The sequence below is a fragment of the Nuphar pumila genome, chromosome 5 (genome assembly GCF_984573655.1).
Source record: "Nuphar pumila chromosome 5, dmNupPumi1.hap1.1, whole genome shotgun sequence".
Lineage (NCBI taxonomy): Eukaryota > Viridiplantae > Streptophyta > Magnoliopsida > Nymphaeales > Nymphaeaceae > Nuphar > Nuphar pumila.
This window is the reverse complement of record NC_143253.1, coordinates 29,460,596-29,481,328: the sequence shown is the minus strand read 5'-3', so window position 1 is coordinate 29,481,328 and position 20,733 is coordinate 29,460,596. Positions and strand designations below refer to the sequence as shown.

Below are 20,733 nucleotides of genomic sequence, written 5' to 3'. Positions count from 1 at the left end.
AGTGATAATTTCTTCAGTTTATAAGAATCAAGATCTGCAATATATAAATCAATTTTAAGGTAGTTGTATAGTTCAAATTTTATGTTATGTAAGTGTATACCTTGTCGCATTCATAGAACAGATACATCGCACGGTCGGGCTCCAAGCATATATGTTCCTTGTCTTGATGTAGAAGAGATTTAAGCATTTGTTGTAAATTTCAATGTTTACGGATTAGTTTCTATTAGAAGTAAGAAAAGAAGAGACATTGTTTTATAGACTCACAAAGAAGTATGAGGTCATATAACTGGTCTTCGGAAGATTGCGTCCTTCTGCTATTTTTTTTACTGTGAAAACTACAAGTCTCAATATGAATCTTTCTAGTTGTTGCATCAAATAGGTAAATACACTCATGTTATTTTAAAAATAATCTATATACCATCAGAATAAATAAACACACCTAAAAACCTTGTAATATATTTACTTAAGTGACCAACAAAGTTTCTTCGAAAAATAGTAGCACTTCACTATTTTGCATTCATTAAGTTTTTCATTGTGCAACTCATCATACAACTGAGAAGCCTCTGCATCAATTATTTTTAATTGCTCTTTATTAAATAAGAATTTATTTATTGACAACCAAAGGTTTGACTTTCTAAATATCATTAATGCATCATTTTCACCCACTAGTATTTGTTTTAAATTATCACTGATTTGGTCTTCCCCCATCATTTCTGAGTTTGACTCAGCCGACATGATATACTCAGAATCATCACTATCATCTGATTTTGTATTGTGTCTATCATCGTTGCTAGCGCAAAATGACTTATCGATTATACAAAATAAATCAAAACTCATTGTATCTATGGCTCTCTTTGCTTCTAAAAATGCAACATTCCTATATTCTCAACTTTCAAGATTAACCAAAAAATAACACTTTAAGTTCAAGCATAAATTAGAAAGATTGTTAACCTTTACCTAGATTTGTCATCTGCATCGGAAGGCTGGGTGTCATACAGCATCATGCGATAAAGATTATTGACACTGGTTTGTCTAAGTGGTTTTGCATCGTTTGTTGTGATTCTCTCATCATTAACTGTTGAGAACTGTGAGATGTTTGTCAAATGAGTGATCTCAATAGTTGGTGGTTGAGATAGATGCACATTATCCATAAGATTTTCATCATTTCATTCTTGTACATCACTTCCGACCACATCTTGTACATCACTTCAAACTAGTAGTGTCAACGGGTCGTGTTCTGACCCCAATTTTTGGGTATAGTATGAGGTCCATACACAAGTCTAATAGGACCCACTATAAGATAAATCATGCTCGGACCTGATAAGAACTTCATGAACCAGACCCAGGCCATACCCGGTAAAATACTATTTTTTATCATTTTTACATTGAAAATGTGTGGGTCTTAATCGAAACTTGAGTCGGGATCGGGTCTAGTATAAAATTTCACAAGCTATACCTAGATCCATGTATTAATTGAACCTTCAAGTTCAGACTCAGGACTTAATCGGGTCTTCTTATTTACCACCCTACCTAGACCCTATAGGTTTGGTAGGGGTCGGGTCCAGGTAAACCCGACCCATTGACACCCCTACTTTAAACTGTCAATTGATGTTTAACTATGCATCTTCCAACTTATTTAACTTTGCAAATATTGGCAATTCATGTAGCTTTACTAGCAACTATGTAAATGTTGCTTCTATATAACATTGACTTTACATCATCGTTGTCTAACAGATGTATCCATATATCTTTACCATCTAATTTTAGAGTGCACTTATATCGGAGGACTATTAACTCTTTCATATAATTGATTTTATTAGATATCAATGCTATAAATTCCTTATAACTATTGTTTTTAGAGACCAGTATAAATCTTCAAAGGGGGTATGCTCAGTGATATAATAATTTACAAATATCATTTCAGCATGTCATCATAATTGTCTACACCAACCACACAATGTATCACTCAGTTAACAACTCTAAAAACTAACAACCTACAATAAACCACAATACCCCCACAACCCCTATTCAATGCTTGTACACAGTTAACCCTAACCATATTTAACTAATTGAATACTTTTGTGCAGTCAACCCTAGCATCAATCAAACATAGATAACTATAATATTGACAAAATCACCCAATATTGACAAGCAATAGACAAAAATAAGTAACTATATGCAAAAATTCCTAAAGATCGTAAACTCTAAATGACAAATCCGATAATAAATATTATATGTTTGTGTAAGGTAACATCCATAACAATAAAACATACATAATAAGTCCACAACAACAACCAAGCAAAAAGAAAAGAAAACTACATTGTAAAGAAAATAAAAAAATAACAAAACAATAGATACATTCTATGAAACTCACCTTAATAGCTGACCGAAGAAGTGGAGAAGGATACTGCAACCTTGCACGAAGTCAAGCGAACAACTTTCACGAGAATCGTCGAAATGTTGAGGTTCTAGAGGGAGGAGGATTAAGGTTACCGCTCTTTTCAAATACAAATGAGAAAAATAAAAAAATGTAAATGTACATTTACATGGGACAAAGATTTGCAAGAAAAAAGAATTTTGCAATACAGGTAGAATGCGAACGAGAAATTTCGCAAGGTATGAACTTGCGCAACACTTAAACAGTTTTTTGCAACATGCCTTGTGATACTTTCATAATTTTGCGATTATCAAACTTTTCCAAATTTTATGATTTTCACAGGTGGATATACAATACTCATCACGAGTTTCACAAATTTTTTAAACTTTTGCAATATTTTTTAGAATATCGCAACCTCGGATGCAATTCTTTTGACGAGTTTCATGGGTGTATTATTTTAGAATCATAGTGAGCGAAAATCAAAAATTTGCATCAACGAGGTGCAAAACCGTCCAAAAAAATTGGGTACCTACAGAATTATTCAACGAATTTGATACATTATGGGGCTTTTTTTTAAATGCGATGTCTTTTTGACAGAGTACGATCATTTTATATATATATATATATATATATATATATATATATATATATATATATATATATATATATATATATATATATATATAACCTCATGAATGTGCTAAGCATAGTCAAAATAGTAAGAATGAACTCTTTAGATCATAGTTTTTTGACATAAAACATGCCTTTTTGAGGTTTGAAACTTTGGTATATTTAGGCCCTTATTTTTCAACCCACATAAAATTGGACATATACACCATAAAAACATTATCCAAAGGTCAGTTTTTACTAAACCTGATAGGTAGAGGAGGGTCTGATGTATAAAAAAGCTGAAAAAAATAAAAATATTATATTTTTTTCACTATGGGGTTCCTTACCTGCAAAGGGTAGCAAATATTACTTATATATATATATATATATATATATATATATATATATATATATATATATATATATATATAAAGAAATATTCAGGAAAATTTCATTTAGAGCCAACCTTTTGTTCCTAATTTCAAATATGGGTCACACATTTCTGAAATTCCAAATATGGATCAAACTTTTTCCAAAAACTGTCAAACAGCAGCCTCACGTCGATACTGAATCACTTTTGATTTCTTGTATTGTCCCTTAAAAATTGAAAAGTGCTCATCCATCCTCATATAAAAGAAAAAGCAAACAATTTAAACTCTTAATGATGAAGGTCATTATTGTAATTTGATTTATGATTGAACCTGCGTTACAAGACCACAATAAACGCAGACGATTGTTTGACAGTTTCTACGAAAAGTTTGGCCCATATTTGGAATTAGGGGCAAAAGGTTAGGCCCCTAAATAGAATTTTCCCAAATATTTACTACTGGGGTTCCAAACCCCCTAATTAGAACTCATAGGGGGGCTGATCATATCTAACCTCATAGATGTGTTCCATTGAACTGAGAATCAACCCTTGGATTTTTCTTCTTTTTTTACGTAAAAGCAAGATTTTATGAGGGATGGAATTTTTGGTAAATTGTAGGCCATTGATTTTTCAACAATTGAAAAATCCCGCATACGCGGAACATCATGATTCAAGGGCCAATGCCTACCCAACCAAGCATGTAGACCACCATCAGGACAGTCTGATCTAATTAAAATGAAAGCAAAAAGAAATGAAGTCACCAGGGGATTTGGAACCCACTAGTGCAGGAGCCCGGATCAGGTGCAATCTCATGGCACAAATTTTGTGCATTAAGCACCTGATCGCCCTCCATCAGGCCTTGGCACCACAACTGACAGGCCTGCCCCCAAGATGGAGGGTGATCAGGTGCTTAATGCACAAATATTTGTGCAATCATATTGCACCTGATCTTTTCACCTAGCGCTGCCAATATTCACACACACAAAGGCAGCACAATAGAAGTTAGAGAGAATTAAGAGGTAAATGCATGGTTCTCCATTAATACAATCAAGAATACCATAACAAAATCTCTTCAGAATATTAACTGCTAGGCAACCAACAAGGACGACCATATTTCTACAAAGTATTGTGAAGTGAAAGCATACCATTGATGTAATACTTTCTCACCTTCATGTACTTCTCGAGTAGCATTTCATACTTCTCTTTCACATCATCAAACAGTACCTCTTTGCAGAAATCAGACTTCACCTTTGAAAATTCAATTTCAAGTTCTGCGATCTGCACTTTATCCAACTGAACTAGTTCCTTAAAAATCTCTAATGGATTGCTCCAATCCCTCTCGTCGGTAATCGCTTTGTCTGATTGAAGGTTTCTGAACCATCCCATCCACTCCAGAGACTGGTTATTCTTTTCTTTAACAGCAGCTTCTACAGTTGCAAATGCATCATAGAAGTTGCACTTGTTATTGATTGTAGTGATTATATGTGAGAAACAGGCTTTGTGGTCGAGAACAGCAGGAAGACTCTGATTGCCACTTCCATACTTTGATTTTGAAGGAACGGAAAAGGCACCAAACATGCATGATTTTCGAAAAGAATGATTTGTATGCCCAACTAGTCTGATAGATACATGCAACAAACTCACAGACATTAGATGTATTGCTCCCTGAGCACAACTCAACCGATGGGTTGCTGGTTCTTTGCAGGCTTGACTCCAGCTATAAAGAGCAACATGAGCAAATCCCTCCCACCTGCGAGAATAGTCAGTGTCAGAAAGAAGTGTAACCCATTGTTGAAGAACTGGTGACTCATCTTGTTCAAATAACTGGCAACTAATAATTGAAACACATAAGAAGCACCTAAATTAGTAAGTGAACAAAATCAGGTGTTGATCAGAGTTAAACACTTACTCAAAGGGTGGTTCAACTTCAATACCAAGTGTCAAATGTAAGGAGAACTCACTAGAGTCATCCATGTCAGAAACATCGTCATTGGAAATGGTATGTGCCTCATGAGGGCAACCTCTTGGAATGTATAAAACATCACCTTTAGTAAGCAGGAACTCTTTGCCTTCACCTGCATCATTTTCACAGTCTAAACCTTGAAGACAACTCGACTGTTCATACAGTCGTGGTAATACAGCTGTCTGCCTTGGAAAAACAATCCATTGCTTACGTCCCAGAAGTTGACAGACAAATACGCAATGATCATCACAGTGACGAGCCAGACCCTGAGTTTGAGGTGGAGTCAGATATAGATTAGCTCCTGAAGAAGGCTGCCTAAAAATCATAGCTAAACTATGAGAAATTGCAGCAATTTTCTTGGACCTGAACTCCATTCCACGTAGGCTGATTGTGTAGCCTTTGTGATATGCATTCTTACAATCCTGAACGCTAACAGTATCAGAAAATTCAGTACCATCCTTACTCCCAGAGCTTGTCCACTCACTAAAAAAATGGATCTCTCTTTGCAGATGGCCTCCAGTACTTTCCGGAGCTAATTCTTTAACAGTCTTTACAAGGCGTATGTCCTGGCCATACCTTATTGGAAGGCCCAATTCCCCTTTGATGTCTTCCAGGAACTGCAGGATATTCAGTTCGTCTGACACAACTGGTGGGCATGAAACCAATCCATTCACTATAAGATCAAGGAGAGCACTGATATTCCTGGACTCCATGCAATCACACAATGAAAAGATAACATTGTGATCATCCTTGGAAGCTTTTGATGACATTTTTATGAGAAGTGCTGAATTCTCCCAGTGGTTTAACATGAATTCAAGACAAGAATCTTTGCATCCAAATAGACTTCTTTTGACTAGATCAATTGCATAAGTGATATGGTGATCTCTAATTATAGAAAGCCTAAAGATTGCTTCAGCCAGATGACATGCTCTTTGATCATGTCCACAGCCTTCCTCACTGCATTCCCTTACCTTTCTGGGTGTCATTTGGCTCTTCAAGCTGTACCACAATTCCTTCAAAGTACACAAAGCAGAAGTAGACAAATCATCAGGGATCCTCATTAAGCGCTCTATGTTGCTGGCATTGACTAAGAGTACTAGTACATCAAGAACTTGTACTAACATCCCATCTTCCATGAAGTTTGCCTTCATAGTGTCACTATAAACCTTCTTCCTATTTAAAGAAGAATCAGATTTTCCAAGAGAGGATCCATTCCAACAGAACACAGATCTATCTGACATCAGGTAAAAAGCAAACTCGTCAGTTGGTAAAAAATTAAAGCATAAAGCATATAGAACCATAAATAGGCATGGAGTGCCTTATTTCAAAGGAATGGCTCTTGATTAATGGAAATTTGCACAGAAAACAAGTATCCAATTGAATCTATAATCGATTTTAATGGCAGGTGCTCAATCGCAAGGATGAAGAGTTACAGTGAAATGTTCTCATACATTAGCAAGAGAACAAAAGTATAAGAACCACATAATCTTGCACGAAACTGAAACCTGACCATATAAAAATTCTGATTACAATTTTGGCTTCTACATATAAATTTCCTTGCAGATAATAACAAAATTGCATGTCAAAATATTAAGTAATGAAGAAAAAAAATGTTTCAGAATACATGACTCATGATCTATGTAGTCAAAAGCACCGACTAGGCACCAACTAGTCCGCCTAGTCGGTCTAGGCTAAGTAAAACGCCTAGGCTTTGCAATTCCTAGGTGGGTACCTTAAAAGTTACCAATTTTGCCAACTAGGCACTGACTAAGGTGCCTAGTCAGCGACTAAGCTGCCTCTGCCTAGGCACGAGGGCAGTTTAGTTATATATATAATTATATGTATGTGTGTGTGTGATTTGTTCTGTGAAATCATGAAAACATGCTTAGTTATTATATATATATATATATATATATGTGTGTGTGTGTGAGTGTGTGTGTGTGTGTGTGCTACTTTGCTTTTGGGATTTTTTCTGTGAAACATTGAAAGCATGCACAATTACTTTTAATTGATTATGTTTTTTATATGTGTGTTATACTTTGTTTATGATGATTTTTTATATAAAAGCCTGAAATCATGTTTAGCATTATGAATTATGTAATATGTTATTTATATATGTGTGTTATTGTGCTTCTGTGAAAGGTCAAAAGCATATTTTGTTGATTAAACTGAATATGTTATGAATAATTGAAAAAAAATAATATATATATATATATATATTTTGTGTGTGTGTACAATTATATATACAATTATATATACAATTATATATATGTATATTCTGGTTATGTATATTAATATATTTTGTGAAAGCATGTGTAATTTTGTACTTGTGTAATGAAATCATCTTATTAGTAAAAGAATTAAACATATTTTTATGTATATTTTGTGTACTTTTTTATATTTAATTAGGGTACTGACTAGTCCCGCCTAGTCCTCAACTAGTCTTTTTAGGGGCCTACCAACTAGGCACCGCCTAGCACTTTTGACTACATAGCTCATGATCATTTTGGTGAATTTGTACAGTAGCAAGCAGCACATCTGTAAGCAACTTCCAACTAACACAAAGAATTTAACAAACACTAACGTTTCAAACATCAACAAATTAAGCAACACAACCATACAATGCCCTCACAAAATAGGTGAAGAACGCAGCAAAAAAGTTCTAAACAATTTAGAAAATATACCATGCAATAAATCTTTAACAACTAAGTTAAACTACATAGATTATTGTATTCAATATTTATTCATGTGTACTGCAGTCCAAAGCCAATCCTTTGAAAAAGAAGTGATTGTCACTTACAAAACTTAAGATATTGAAACAGTAAATTATTAACAATAGGTACTTCATGCATATTCATGGAAAATTATCCATTGCTAGTAGATTCTTCACACATCATTTCAAAAATAAAATGAACAATTAAAACTGCATTTCTGTTGGCTATATCTCCATCATAAATCCTTATGGCACAAAATCATGTTCAATGAAAAGCTGTCTAATATTCAAAGTTATATGCTCCAAACATATGACATACATGTAGAGCTACATAGATCCTATGTGGAATTCAAGGTTCAAAAACATATGATGCAGCAAATTACAAAAAAATAATAATAAGGTTTCAAGAACAAACTGTGGTTGGACACCTGAAAAGCAGCATAGATACAAGTAAAGCTTCAAAATTGTTGATTTTCAAACTTACAACCAAATGAAACTTTGTGAGATGAAATGTTCTACAGCATAATTAAAAAGAATGACAGGATATTTCTCATCATGACATTTTTCCAATGGACCAAAAAAAAAAAGGTAGAAGATGCTTTTAGTACATCCATCCAGAAATCTTGTTACCACTAAAAACATTCTTGTAGAGGACAACACAACCAAAATACTTCACATATCGGATTAAGTTCATGGTTCTAAAACAAGGGATCCGTAAGGAAAATGCAAGAACAGCAGTGAGGGTTCAAATCTAAAGGATTAGAGAGACATATGCCTATTAGATTCATTGATCGATTCTCATGATGATCTTTGACTCTTTAGTCTTGCTCCTTAACTCTAAAATTGTCATTATATCAAAGAATTATTTTTCTCTTGAGGTTAGATAGGATTACTATTAATGTAAAGTTATGTGATGGCTTTACATTTTCTGTTAGCTTAGGATTTCTATATTGATGTTTCACAATAAGCCACCAGATGGCATATATGAAGCATTTTAAGTACTTTACTGTGTATTTAATTATTTATCCACATCATATTGGGACAAGATATTGTTCTTGTTCTCTTGTTAAACCAATAACAGGTAAAACTTCAGAGTTGAAATATCTTGTCCCAATAGCAACAAACAAACAAACAAATTATAAACCATTCTTTGAACACACACACACACACACACACACACCTACATATATCATCATAAAAAGGAAAAGAAGTAACTAGCAAAATGGATCTATTGTGGCTACTTACAACAGCTTCTCCAAAGCAGATGATTCTTTCAGCTGTTCCAGTCCAATAGAAGTTGTTGCCAAATCCATAATCGCATTGCATGCTGCAACGACAGTATGCTTCTTCCTTGACAACATGCAAACTAATCCGTTCAATAGTTGTGTATCATAAACCAACTTGACGTTCGCCTCAAACGAATAAAGGGAAATTGCACCCACAATCTCACCACTAAGGCAAGTTATATTTGTGTACCTGAAATTCATAATGATGCTGATGTTGATGAACAGTAAGCAAGGGGACAAAAAAAAGAAGAATCACCTCGAGAACACCCTTTTATAGAACATAATTAAAGGCAAATCTAACATAACCAAGAATGTTTCCAGAAAAAAACTGCAATACATCAATAGGGTGCCCTATAAAGTCATAAATCAACAAAAGAACCTCGCTAGAATAGTGTAATTGAGTGAATTATGCCTACATTCAAAAGCTAATCAAGAATCTTATAAGAGGACAGAGCCAAATAACAAAATCATCAAAAGAATAATAACATAAGAAGATTGGCACTCTATAAGACAATAACATAACATAAAAGCTCAGACGAATGGCATAGTACAACATGAACGCAAATTTTCCAAACAATTCTAACAAGTACCCAACAAAAACGAAAACCCAATAGAGTGTGTTACTCACAAGCCAAGCACCACCATAAGAGAATTTCCCCTAGATAGCGTAAACCATGCATTTATTCCAAAAAGGGACCAAATGAATGGCTTAGTTACATCGTGAACGCAAATTTTCAAACAAATATAACAAGTACCCGATCAAAACCAAAACCAATTGAGTCTGTTACCCACAAGCCAAGCACCACCATGAGAAAAAATCACATAGATAGCGTAAACCATGCGTTTGTTCCAAAAGGGGGCCAAATGAATGGCTTAGTTACAGCATGAGCAAATTCTCCAAACAAAATTTAACCAGTACCCATTAAAAAACCAAAACCAATTGAGTGTGTTACTCACAAGCCAAGCACCACCATGAGACAAAATCACTTAAATAGCGTAAATCATGCTTCTGTTTCAATAGGGAACCAATGAATAACGTAGAGAAACAAATGCCCAGATGGCAAAATCATGAATATAAGAGAATATGCTGATGTATAACACGAGAAACCATACCTGGAATGGAGTAGCAAAGGAAGCAACGCAAGCAAGGAACTGGGAAAGATTTCGTGAAGGGTGGTAGACTCTGGATTTCTGTGGTGCGCTCGAACGAACTTGAGATGCATTCTAAGGCATCTTGTTATCAATCGGCGAGAGGTGGGTGCATCGAATTTGGTGGAGGCTGCTAGCATTTGGGGGAAGATGTGATGGCGTGGAAATTTCAGGCACGATTCTCTCCTTCTCTTGCTACCCATTATAGAAACAGAGAGAAACTTTGTACGGTTGCCGCCTTAAGCCATCGAGAGAGAAAGAGAGAGAGACTCTGTATGGTTGCCGGCTTAAGCGAGAGAGAGAGAGAGAGAGAGGCTTTGTATGGCTACGTCTTATGCTAGGGATTGTCAGGCTTCGGACAGCTTTCTGACTCTCCACCCTACGTCTTAAAATGAACGGCAGGTACATATGATTGCACAAATGTTTGTGCATTAAGCACCTGATCACCATAGTTATGGGCTTAAGGCCTGATGTAAGGTAATCAGGTGCTTAATGCACAAATTTTGTGCCATGTGATTGCACCCGATCCAGACTCGATTGATACTGGGTAGTGGTGTTTCACTCAATCAAAACTTTAGAATATCTGCAAAAACAGCAAAAATTAAATGGAACGTTTCTCCGGACTATCTGCATATTTTGTTGGTAAAAACAAGGGAAATGGAAACCTACAAAATGGGCACGGGGCCAAATGATTATGATGCAATGGATAGGTTTCAAAAATTAACGACCTATCATGTTCACAAATTTTTTAAGGCTTCAAATATCATTTTTTTCATTCAAAATACATGATCCAAGTATTGATTTCTAGTTAACCAATCATGCTATGAAATCAAAATTTGGAAAAAAAACACCAAAAATCCAATAGCATGTTTCATTCAGAACCGTACTCATTTTGTAGGTTTTCATTTCCTAAAATTAATTTTTTTTTATCTAAACTATTAAAATCGTGATATCTTCATAAAATTGTCATGCATTAAATGTTTTGAACAGCGACCAAAACATTAAGTTTTCTGCGATATTTTCAAATTATACTGATATTTGTCATATCCTTCTAATAGTCTGGATAACACACTAAGATACTCCTGACACAGCTCATGTTCAGCTCGTAAAGAACTCGTCCGACCTTGTAAAATAAGTTTGACAAGGTAAACATGAACAGTAAGTACTTGGCTTGTCTCGACTAGTAGTCAAGTAGGAAAAAATATATTTTACATCATGTAATATAATATAGATTATAGAACATGTGAAAAACTATTTGATTTGCAAAAAATAGGTTCAGTGGTAAAATCATAGTGTTTAGCTCTAAACCATGTATGTTTTTGTAATCATATTTGTTTTTAACTCTAAAACAATGTATTTTTTCTATAAACAAGCCAGCTGAAGCTCGGCTCATTTAACTCAGACTCATCATGAGCTTAAACTCAGGTTGACTGATGAGCCAAGCTTGAACACTTCAAGCTGTGCTCGCTTCTGAAGACTACAATGGTCACAATGAGAACCCAACCACGTAAACTTGTCAAATTGGGTTAGGTCGTTGGTATTACTGAACCTGCATGATATGATATGCATTTTACATGTATTTGGAATTGGATATTAATCAGTTTATGATTCAGATGTAAAAAATCTAAGCTCAATCCTTATTCAATTATTAGTCGAATGTTTTTTCTTTATTGAATCTGACTAAACGGATCGAGTTGGATATTTGTCTCATATGTGAACCATGATATCACCAACACAAATGGATTATGCATAGAGATGGCAGTGGACCGGGGGACAATGGGGCCCCTCCCGGCCTCGCCCCGTTTGGACTGGGGATGAAAAGCATGAAACGGGGATGAAGGTTAAAATATATCCCCATGTGGGGATGGACTTATGCTTTCCCCCGCCTCGCCCTGTCCCCGTCTTGCCCTGCCCCGCCCCGCCCCATCCCCAATCGTTCGAAAGGATGACTATAGACCAAGGAGAAATGGGGCCCCACCCCCACCTCGCCCCTGTTGGGACTGGGGATGGAGGACATGAAACGGGGGTGGAGGTTAAAATACATCCCCGTGCTGGGATGGAGGTTCGGATTTTGAAACGGGGCAGGGGTGGAGACCTTGTCCCCGCCCCTGCCCCGGTCCACTGCCATCCCTAATTATGCATTGTGTTTGGTGTCTACCCAAAATGGGCAACAACCCTGTCCAAGGCTGACCTGAGTGAGCTCGGACAAGAAGGTCATGTCAGGTTTGGTTGAGCTTTGATCTGAATAACATATGCCCATTGCGTGCCCCGTTGAAAAAAGGTCCAGAAAAAACAGAGCCAATCTAGCCATTTGGGACTATCTAATGGCATCAACAGGTTCATGTCTTTCTTTGAGGGGTTAGGCAGACCCCTATCAGTTGTACAACAAGCTATATACTTGTGAACACCCAAGTGATGTCGCAGCACTTAGGGGGCGTTTGTTTCAGGCCTGAGAAAGAGAAGCACAAATCTCATGGAATTTGTGTTTGACATGATTATAGAGAGTACTGTCAAATAATTTTCATATGAAACAATCTTGTTTTGTGTTTGTTTCATGTCAATGGAAAACTCACGTAAGGCGGTTCCACGTGCAAAAAACTACAGTTTTGCATTTATTATCACTTACCGTGCGAGAGGTGGTTTAATTTTGAACGAGAGTGAAAAAGTTAATGGGTCCTGCATGTAAAAAAAAAAAAGTAGGCTTTTTGCATTTTTTTTATTACTCGGAGAAAATAAGGGTGTTTCGGAAGAGGGAAACTCTCACTACTCCCAAATAAGGGAAAGCATTGGGAGGAAACTCACTTCCAAAATATGAAAAACCTGTTTTCTTTCAAGTGCAAAGTCTGCTTTTACTCTCCCTTCCGAAATCGATTCCCACTTGTTTTATTAGTAATTCTCTCGCGCTTCTTATCACTTCTCACTTACTTTCCTTCACTCCATACATTTTTCAAGTTAAAAATGATAATTTTCTATAAGAAGCTTTGATGTTGTTTCTTTTCACTTTCACTTTCGCTTCATATTGTTTCCTATTATCTTTATTTTTATTTTTCATGTGCTTTCATAATCTCTTCACAACTATATCCCACTTTCTGCTTTATATTAATTTTTAACACTTGCTTCCTCGCTTTTGCTTTATGCATTACTTGTATATATTTTGTTTCTTGGTAGACTATGTATTGGACAAGGTTTTTTTATAAGCAAGCTGGAGAATAACCCATGTGAGATTCAAACCCTAGAACCCTTGGATGTGAATAACCATCCAAGCTATCACATTCAGCCCACACATGGAACAAGGCTTGTGAGCCTTAAAAGTTAGCCCCAAAGGGGTTTGACATAGTGGGATGAGGCCTAAGCAGCTAGGCAGGCAGTTCAGGTTCAAATCTCATGGGCGTCACCCTTTGCCCAAGCGTGGTGACTCACTGAGGACAAGGGGTCCCACAGAGTTTTACGCTGCCAAGACAGCAACCGTAAGTACAAGCGGCAGAGCTAACACGACTAGGTCTATGATCCTGTGGGCGGTTTCTCTTTGTAAATATAAAAAGAAAAAGAAACTTAAAAGATTCCCAATCAAATGAGAAGCTTCGATCATTTATTCAAAGAGTAAATGTTTATTATTAATGAAGGTACAGAGCTATGGGCTCCAGTTATCTTTTTTTTTTTCCCTTTTTTTTCTGGTACACCGAACATATGGTCCACATGCTTTGTTTAGTAAGAAACAAGTTTTGAATCATGATTATAAAAGTTGTATAAAGGCTTCAAAAGTCAACAGCCCACGAGGTACCAAAATTTCACAACTTAGACAATCGTGCTGAGCATGGTAGGGTCAAAAAAGCACGATCCAAGGTCTGAATCTTAGCAAATAAATCATGCTGAACACTTTTATTGTTGGCTGAGTGACCTTCAATTTCTACCTCAACAATTTTGAGTACCAACATTTACCCTCATATAAAAGACCTTCATTTCTCATGAAAAACTCTTGGTAGGTACCCGTTAGATTGTATCTAAAAGGCCTCAGACATGCTAAATATCCAAAACTCTCCTTGTTACAGTAGCCAGCGTCTAGCTTGAACTGACCAGAGATTTCACTTGCACATTGGAAGAAAGATTCACGAAATTTTGTTAGAACGCTAAATCCATACCAATTATTAAGGCAGAACAACTCGAAAAAAGATCTGCATGCTTTCAGATAAATAAAATGCAAGAATTTGCCTTGATTACCAACCTATAGACTTACAATTTTGTTTTGTTCCCAAAATCATGTCCTTGGTACAATCAACAAGGTAACAAAATGCTGAAATTTTTAACTTATTATAACAATAATGATGACAAAACAAGTGGATCATGTTTTCAAAGATCCTCATCGGGGATGTTCTCTAGAAGCTTAGCCAATTCCCCATTTTCGTATGCTTCAACAGTATCTGGTTTCAGATCAATGAAATCATGTTAAATTTATAATTTTAAAAAATGGTTACTGTCACCCAATTTATGAAAGATATTAAGCTGTTGCTGAACAGTATGAACATGAAACAATATAAACAAAGCAAATTTAGCATTTGGAATATGTTTCTTTACCATCTGAGCCACCAAGGTGTTTTCCATTAATGAACACCTGAGGCACTGTCCTCCTGCCAACCAGTTTCTGCAGTGCATCTTGGATATCAACACCATCATCTATGAACAGCACAAAAACCAGAATATATACAAATATTAATCAGCAAAGCCCACCAAGTACCATGCTGATGGAAGCAATAAGCACTCAGGAAGAAAAGCCTCATCCTATCATATCATGAATTGGAATGGCCCAAATGTAGAAGGGAGAGACGAGAACACCACAGAGTAATGAGCTTGTACTACAGTTATACATAAACTTTATAGGCTCTAATGGGAATTTCAACTGAAAAAGAGAGTGATCTTTCCATTGTCCTGTTTCTGAATTAGAGGCAACAAATCAAAATGCATCAACAGAACTTGTCTTGCGTAGATATGGCAAACAACAACAGGACCAGATGTTTCATGCAAAAGAATCAGGGTTGGAATTGGAAAGGATATCCTTGGGAGTAGGGATGCACAACGAACTGAGCCAGCTTGAGCTCGGCCGTGCTTTAAATGAGTCGAGCTTGAACATGCTTCTAAGGCTCGAACTAGCAAACGAGCCGCCGGTAGGCTAGATAAGGCTTGGTACAAGTATATATATAATATATTTGCAATTCTATTCAACAAGTTATTATTAGTGTAATGGGTAGGCTGTTGGTTTTTTTATCAAAAGGCTCATAGTTCCAATCCCGTTTTTTCACTTTTCTTGTTATTAATATAGATTACTTTTAGTATGCCTATATTATTTTCGGTGTTGATGACTAAAATATGTGTTTTGGCTTAGTGGTGGGTCACTTGGGAAACTTGAGAGAGGCTTAGGGTTCAAAACCCACCTTCAACAATAATTTTAAAAGATAATTTTTTTTGGAATGCCTTGAAGCTCGGCTCGAGCTCGGAGCCGAGCCGAGTCCGGACAAAGTCATTCAAGCTCGGCTCCGAGCTCAAGCCGAGCTTGGACCAAAATGTTTTGCACTGAGCCGAGTTCAAATAGGCCAGGCTCGGCTCGTGTGCATCCCTACTTGGGAGACTGCTACCTCCTCTTTAAGATACAACCACATCCTAGACGGTTATGCTACAAAACATGATGAAACGACCGAAGCATAAGCAATCTTTTTTGTGCTTTCTGGAAAACCAATATGTAACTAGCAGCTATGGATATGACCTGTTTCTCAACCACAGTTCACAATTTAAGCATCTGATTCTTGGATCCTAAAGGAGGAAAGGTCTGTCCTCCCCATATCAACACATCATTTGACCACCCTAGACTTGCTGGATACATCACTAAAGGAGGGATATACTGAAAATTGACCATCTTTGATCTTGGTACTATCCTCAGTTTTCAATCCACAACCAGCTACCAGAAAACCTTCATCCACCCACTTCCTTTCCCACACTCACACCCCACCCCAACATACACAAACAAACACCACCCAGAGAAAAAGAAAAAAAAATGGACAGAAAGGAGACAGCTATAGAAAGACGAACAGCATCCCAAAAGAGGCAAAATTTACAATAACAAAGAAGATTTATTTTATTTTTTTCTTCTTAATTTTTGATAGGCAATAGCAAAAGAAGTCAAAAACAGCCTAACATCAGATTCTTGTAGAACACCAAGTGTTCTACTGATCTATATGTTTCCACAAGGTAGCATGTGACTGTAACACCACCGCACCAATACAGAACCAAAAAGCATTGCTCATTTAATTTAACTTTTTTATGGACACGTTGATATTCAAATTTCAATATGCACTGTGTGCACCATCTTCCCATTCAAGATTAAGTTTTCACAAGATAATGCACAGGTTGGACCAAGGTTGCTAGACTAGGAAGTGAATGCGGGAAACGATATGGGAAATGGAAGCGAGAAGCGATGCATTTTAAAATGTATAGGAAGCGGGAAGTGAGGAATAAAAAAAGCAATATAAGAATTGAATGGGAATAGAAATGGAACACAAATAAAAACTAAAATAAAAGTGACTATTCTTAAATTTCATGATTTTTAGTGTAAGAATTAAATTTTTAACAAAATCTAAAAATGATGACGGCCAATTTAGAGAAAGCACATGGAAATGAGTGAGAAGCATGAGAGGAAACACATAAAAAGTAGAGTGAGAAAACGTATAAGAATAAATGAAACGTGTGGAAAACATAGGGGAAGCGTGAGAGAATCGAGATTCCCATCAAGTTTTGGAAGCGAGGAGTATTGCGCTTTCGAAGCGAGTTTCCGAGAAGTTGGCTTCCCACCTATTTAAGAAGCTTCCGGTAACTCTAGGCTGGACATTTCATCACATCATCAACGTTAAGAAACTCTAAGAAGGATAGTAATATAATATGACGAAAACAATGAAGATGCAGTGCAATAGAGGAAAAAAACTCTGGGCTGGACATCTCATCATATTGTTGAAGGTGGGTTCGAAACCCACCTTCAACAATATTTTTTAAAAAATAAATTTTTTGGAATGCCTTGAAGCTCGGCTCAAGCTCGGAAACGAGCCGAGACCGGAAAAAGTCATTCAAGCTCGGCTCCGAGCTCGAGCCGAGTTTGAACAGGCCAGGCTCGGCTCGTGTGCATCCCTACTTGGGAGACTGCGACCTCCTCTTAAGATACAACCACATCCTAGACGGTTAGGATACAAAACATGATGAAACGACTAAAGCATAAGCAATCTTTTTTGTGCTTTCTGGAAAACCAATATGTAACTAGCAACTATCCAATATGTAACTAGCAGCTATGGATATGACCTGTTTCTCAACCACAGTCCACAATTTAAGCATCTGATTCTTGGATCCTAAAGGAGGAAAGGTCTGTGCTCCCCATATCAACGCATCATTTGACCACCCTAGACTTGCTGGATACATCACTAAAGGAGGGATATAGTGAAAATTGACCATCTTTGATCTTGGTACTATCCTCAGTTTTTCATCCACAAACATCCACGAGAAAACCTTCATCCACCCACTTCCTCTCCCACACTCACACCCCACCCTAACATACATAAACAAACACCACCCAGAGAAAAAGAAAAGAAAAAAAAATGGACAGAAAGGAGACAGCTATAGAAAGACGAACAGCATCCCAAAAGAGGCAAAATTTACAATAACAAAGAAGATTTATTTTTCTTTTTTCTTCTTAATTTTTGATAGGCAATAGCAAAAGAAGTCAAAAACAGCCTAACATCAGATTCTTGTAGAACACCAAGTGTTCTACTGATCTATATATTTCCACAAGGTAGCATGTGATTGTAACACCACCGCACCAATACAAAACCAAAAAGCATTGCTCATTTAATTTAAAATTTTCATAGACACATTGATATTCAAATTTCAATATGCACTGTGTGCACCATCTTCCCATTCAAGATTAAGTTTAGGCTGGACCAAGGTTGCCAGACTAGGAAGCGGATGCGGAAAACGGAAGCGAGAAGCAATGCATTTTAAAATGTATAGGAAGCGGGAAGCGAGGAATAAAAAAAACAATATAAGAATTGAATGAGAATAGAAATGGAACGCAAATAAAACTAAAATAAAAGTGACTATTCTTAAATTTCATGATTTTTATTGTAAGAATTAAATTTTTAACAAAATCTAAAAATTATGACTGTCAATTTAGAGAAAGCACATGAAAATGAGTGAGAAGCTTGACAGAAAACACATAAAAAGTAGAATGAGAAAACATATAAAAAGAATAGATGAAAAGTGTGGAAAACATAGGAGAAGTGTGAGAGAATAGAGATTCCCATCAAGTTTCGGAAGCGAGGAGTATCGAGCTTTCGAAGCGAGTTTCCAGGAAGCTGGCTTCCCACCTATCTAAGAAGCTTCCGTAACTCTCGGTAAGAAACTCTAAGAAGGATAGTAATATAATATGACGAAAACAATGAAGATGCAGTACAATAGAGGAAAGAAAGAATGCACACTTCAAAGGAGCAAACAACACGAGTCTGGTGAAAACTTTGCACAATAAGAATGAAAAACATCTAAATATTATGTACCAAAACAGAAAAAGCACAATCACTTCAGTGTGATAGTATCAGGGACTTTGGTAACCAAATTCAAACCTCTATGATCTAGCTCGATGACATGAGGCACCCTGTTCAGCTCTTGGAAAACAGCTTTAGCCCTCCTACAGTACCTGCAGAAAGCATAAAACGAAGTCAAACAACTGGTTTGCAGCCTACCATATGCCGCAAACTCGAATTAGTCTTATTTGATTTAATGCAATGCCAACATCAGCAATATGTTGCTCGTTTTGAGGAAGGAATTGCAAGCATCTCTTTCACCCCAAAAAAATAGCCGCAAGAGGAAAACACACATCTGATCATGTGAATGTTGATGGGGAAAGGCTGTTTGGGGTGCGGCAAATGCTTTCCAATTTCGCCAAATACAGCCGGGAAGTATTACATTCTCAGGGAAGTATTTAATTTCAGATTGGCCGTCTCCCATAGGCAAGCGCAGCAGACAACCCTTTGAACGATCAAAATGTCCAAGAGGGCTGGGCGAGTATTGTCGTACAAAATCGAATTTTGTGTTTTTCTCCCTTCACCATCATCGCTGTTCAATGCCCCAAACGAGAGAGAGAGAGAGTTCATGAATGGTGGATCGATGGTACCTTCCATGCTCATGGAATAACGTCGAAAACGAACAACCCAGACAGAATCTCACATGAAACTCCTAATAAATAAGGGAAAAAAGAAGAAGAAAAGCACAATTCTACCGACACCAGATTCAGCTAGGCGACGCAGGATCGCCCCAAGTATCCACCGTAGAGCAAAGAAGGGAAATTTTGACCCAAAACAGAATGACTCCGATTCACGGTTTCTTCTGAAGTGAAAACATGTAGGCCGAAACCCGAAAGGAAGTGAAAAAAAAAGAAGAAGAAAAACGACTTACGGGCAATAGGATTTGGAGAAGATGACGATGGGATTGGAGGAGATGGTCTTCCGGACGAACGATCTCGGCGACGGCGATGCTCCCACAGAGACATACAGAGAAGAGATCAGAACGAGAAGAGAGAGCGAGACGCCGATTCCCCTGATCCTCCCCATCCCCTCAGATCTCTCTCGCTCTCTCGATCGTCCTTGTCTCTTGCAGAAGAAAGTGTCGAGCGAGAATGGAAGGATAGCGAACAGGGATGAAATTGAGGATCTTTTGGTCTTTTGAGTGTTTATCGTCTTTTATCCGTGAACTATGGTTTTCAGGTATCGGGTACCGACCCAACCCTAACCTAAATTTCTGGGTACGGGCATAAAAGAATGCCGACTTGAATAATATTCAGGTCGACCCGAATCAGACCCGACCCGATCTGAGTATTTTTAATAAAAATAAACTTCATATGTTTTTTTTGGATAGGCAAACTTCTGAAGTTATATGGATTTGGGTTTGAGATTTCATTTTTATGACCCGACAAAACCAGAACCAGAACCTATCCATTTTTTATTTGGGCTGGTTCTGGTATAGGTACCCGACCCATTGACAGCCCTAGTTATCGGGGTTTTCTCGGCAAAGGAAACTCTTGTAATATTTTAAAAAAAATCTCTTTTAGGGAAATTCTTGTGATAATTTGGGTATATTTCAATTTTAAAAATATATAAGAAATTTTTAAAAAACTAGCATGAAAATCACTATATATAAACATATTTAAATTTTGAATATATATATATATATATATAAATAGAGTGA

The 20,733-nt window shown here is 36.8% G+C and overlaps 2 protein-coding genes across 3 annotated transcripts; both read right to left on the bottom strand.

Moving 5' to 3' along the window:
* Positions 1 to 4,365: 4,365 nt before the first annotated feature.
* On the bottom strand, positions 4,366 to 10,667 carry LOC149837260 (uncharacterized). Its single transcript, XM_090008002.1, has 4 exons — positions 10,429 to 10,667; positions 9,275 to 9,505; positions 5,263 to 6,546; positions 4,366 to 5,103 (listed from the first exon to the last, which is right to left on the bottom strand). Exons 1-4 carry the CDS (start codon positions 10,665 to 10,667, stop codon positions 4,470 to 4,472), a joined length of 2,388 nt encoding a protein of 795 aa, XP_089864128.1. The 3' UTR covers positions 4,366 to 4,469.
* A 3,977-nt stretch (positions 10,668 to 14,644) lies between these two features.
* Positions 14,645 to 20,183, bottom strand: LOC149837259 (Glutaredoxin family protein). Of its 2 annotated transcripts, none has more exons than XM_090005917.1 (4): positions 19,945 to 20,183; positions 19,113 to 19,186; positions 15,037 to 15,135; positions 14,645 to 14,882 (listed from the first exon to the last, which is right to left on the bottom strand). In XM_090005917.1, the coding sequence occupies exons 1-4, from the start codon at positions 20,097 to 20,099 to the stop codon at positions 14,812 to 14,814; spliced, it is 399 nt and encodes a 132-aa protein (XP_089862043.1). In that variant the 5' UTR covers positions 20,100 to 20,183; the 3' UTR covers positions 14,645 to 14,811. The 2 variants fall into 2 exon arrangements, with proteins under 2 accessions (XP_089862043.1, XP_089862041.1); XM_090005915.1 differs by lacking the exon at positions 19,945 to 20,183 and adding an exon at positions 19,456 to 19,694.
* Positions 20,184 to 20,733: the final 550 nt, after the last annotated feature.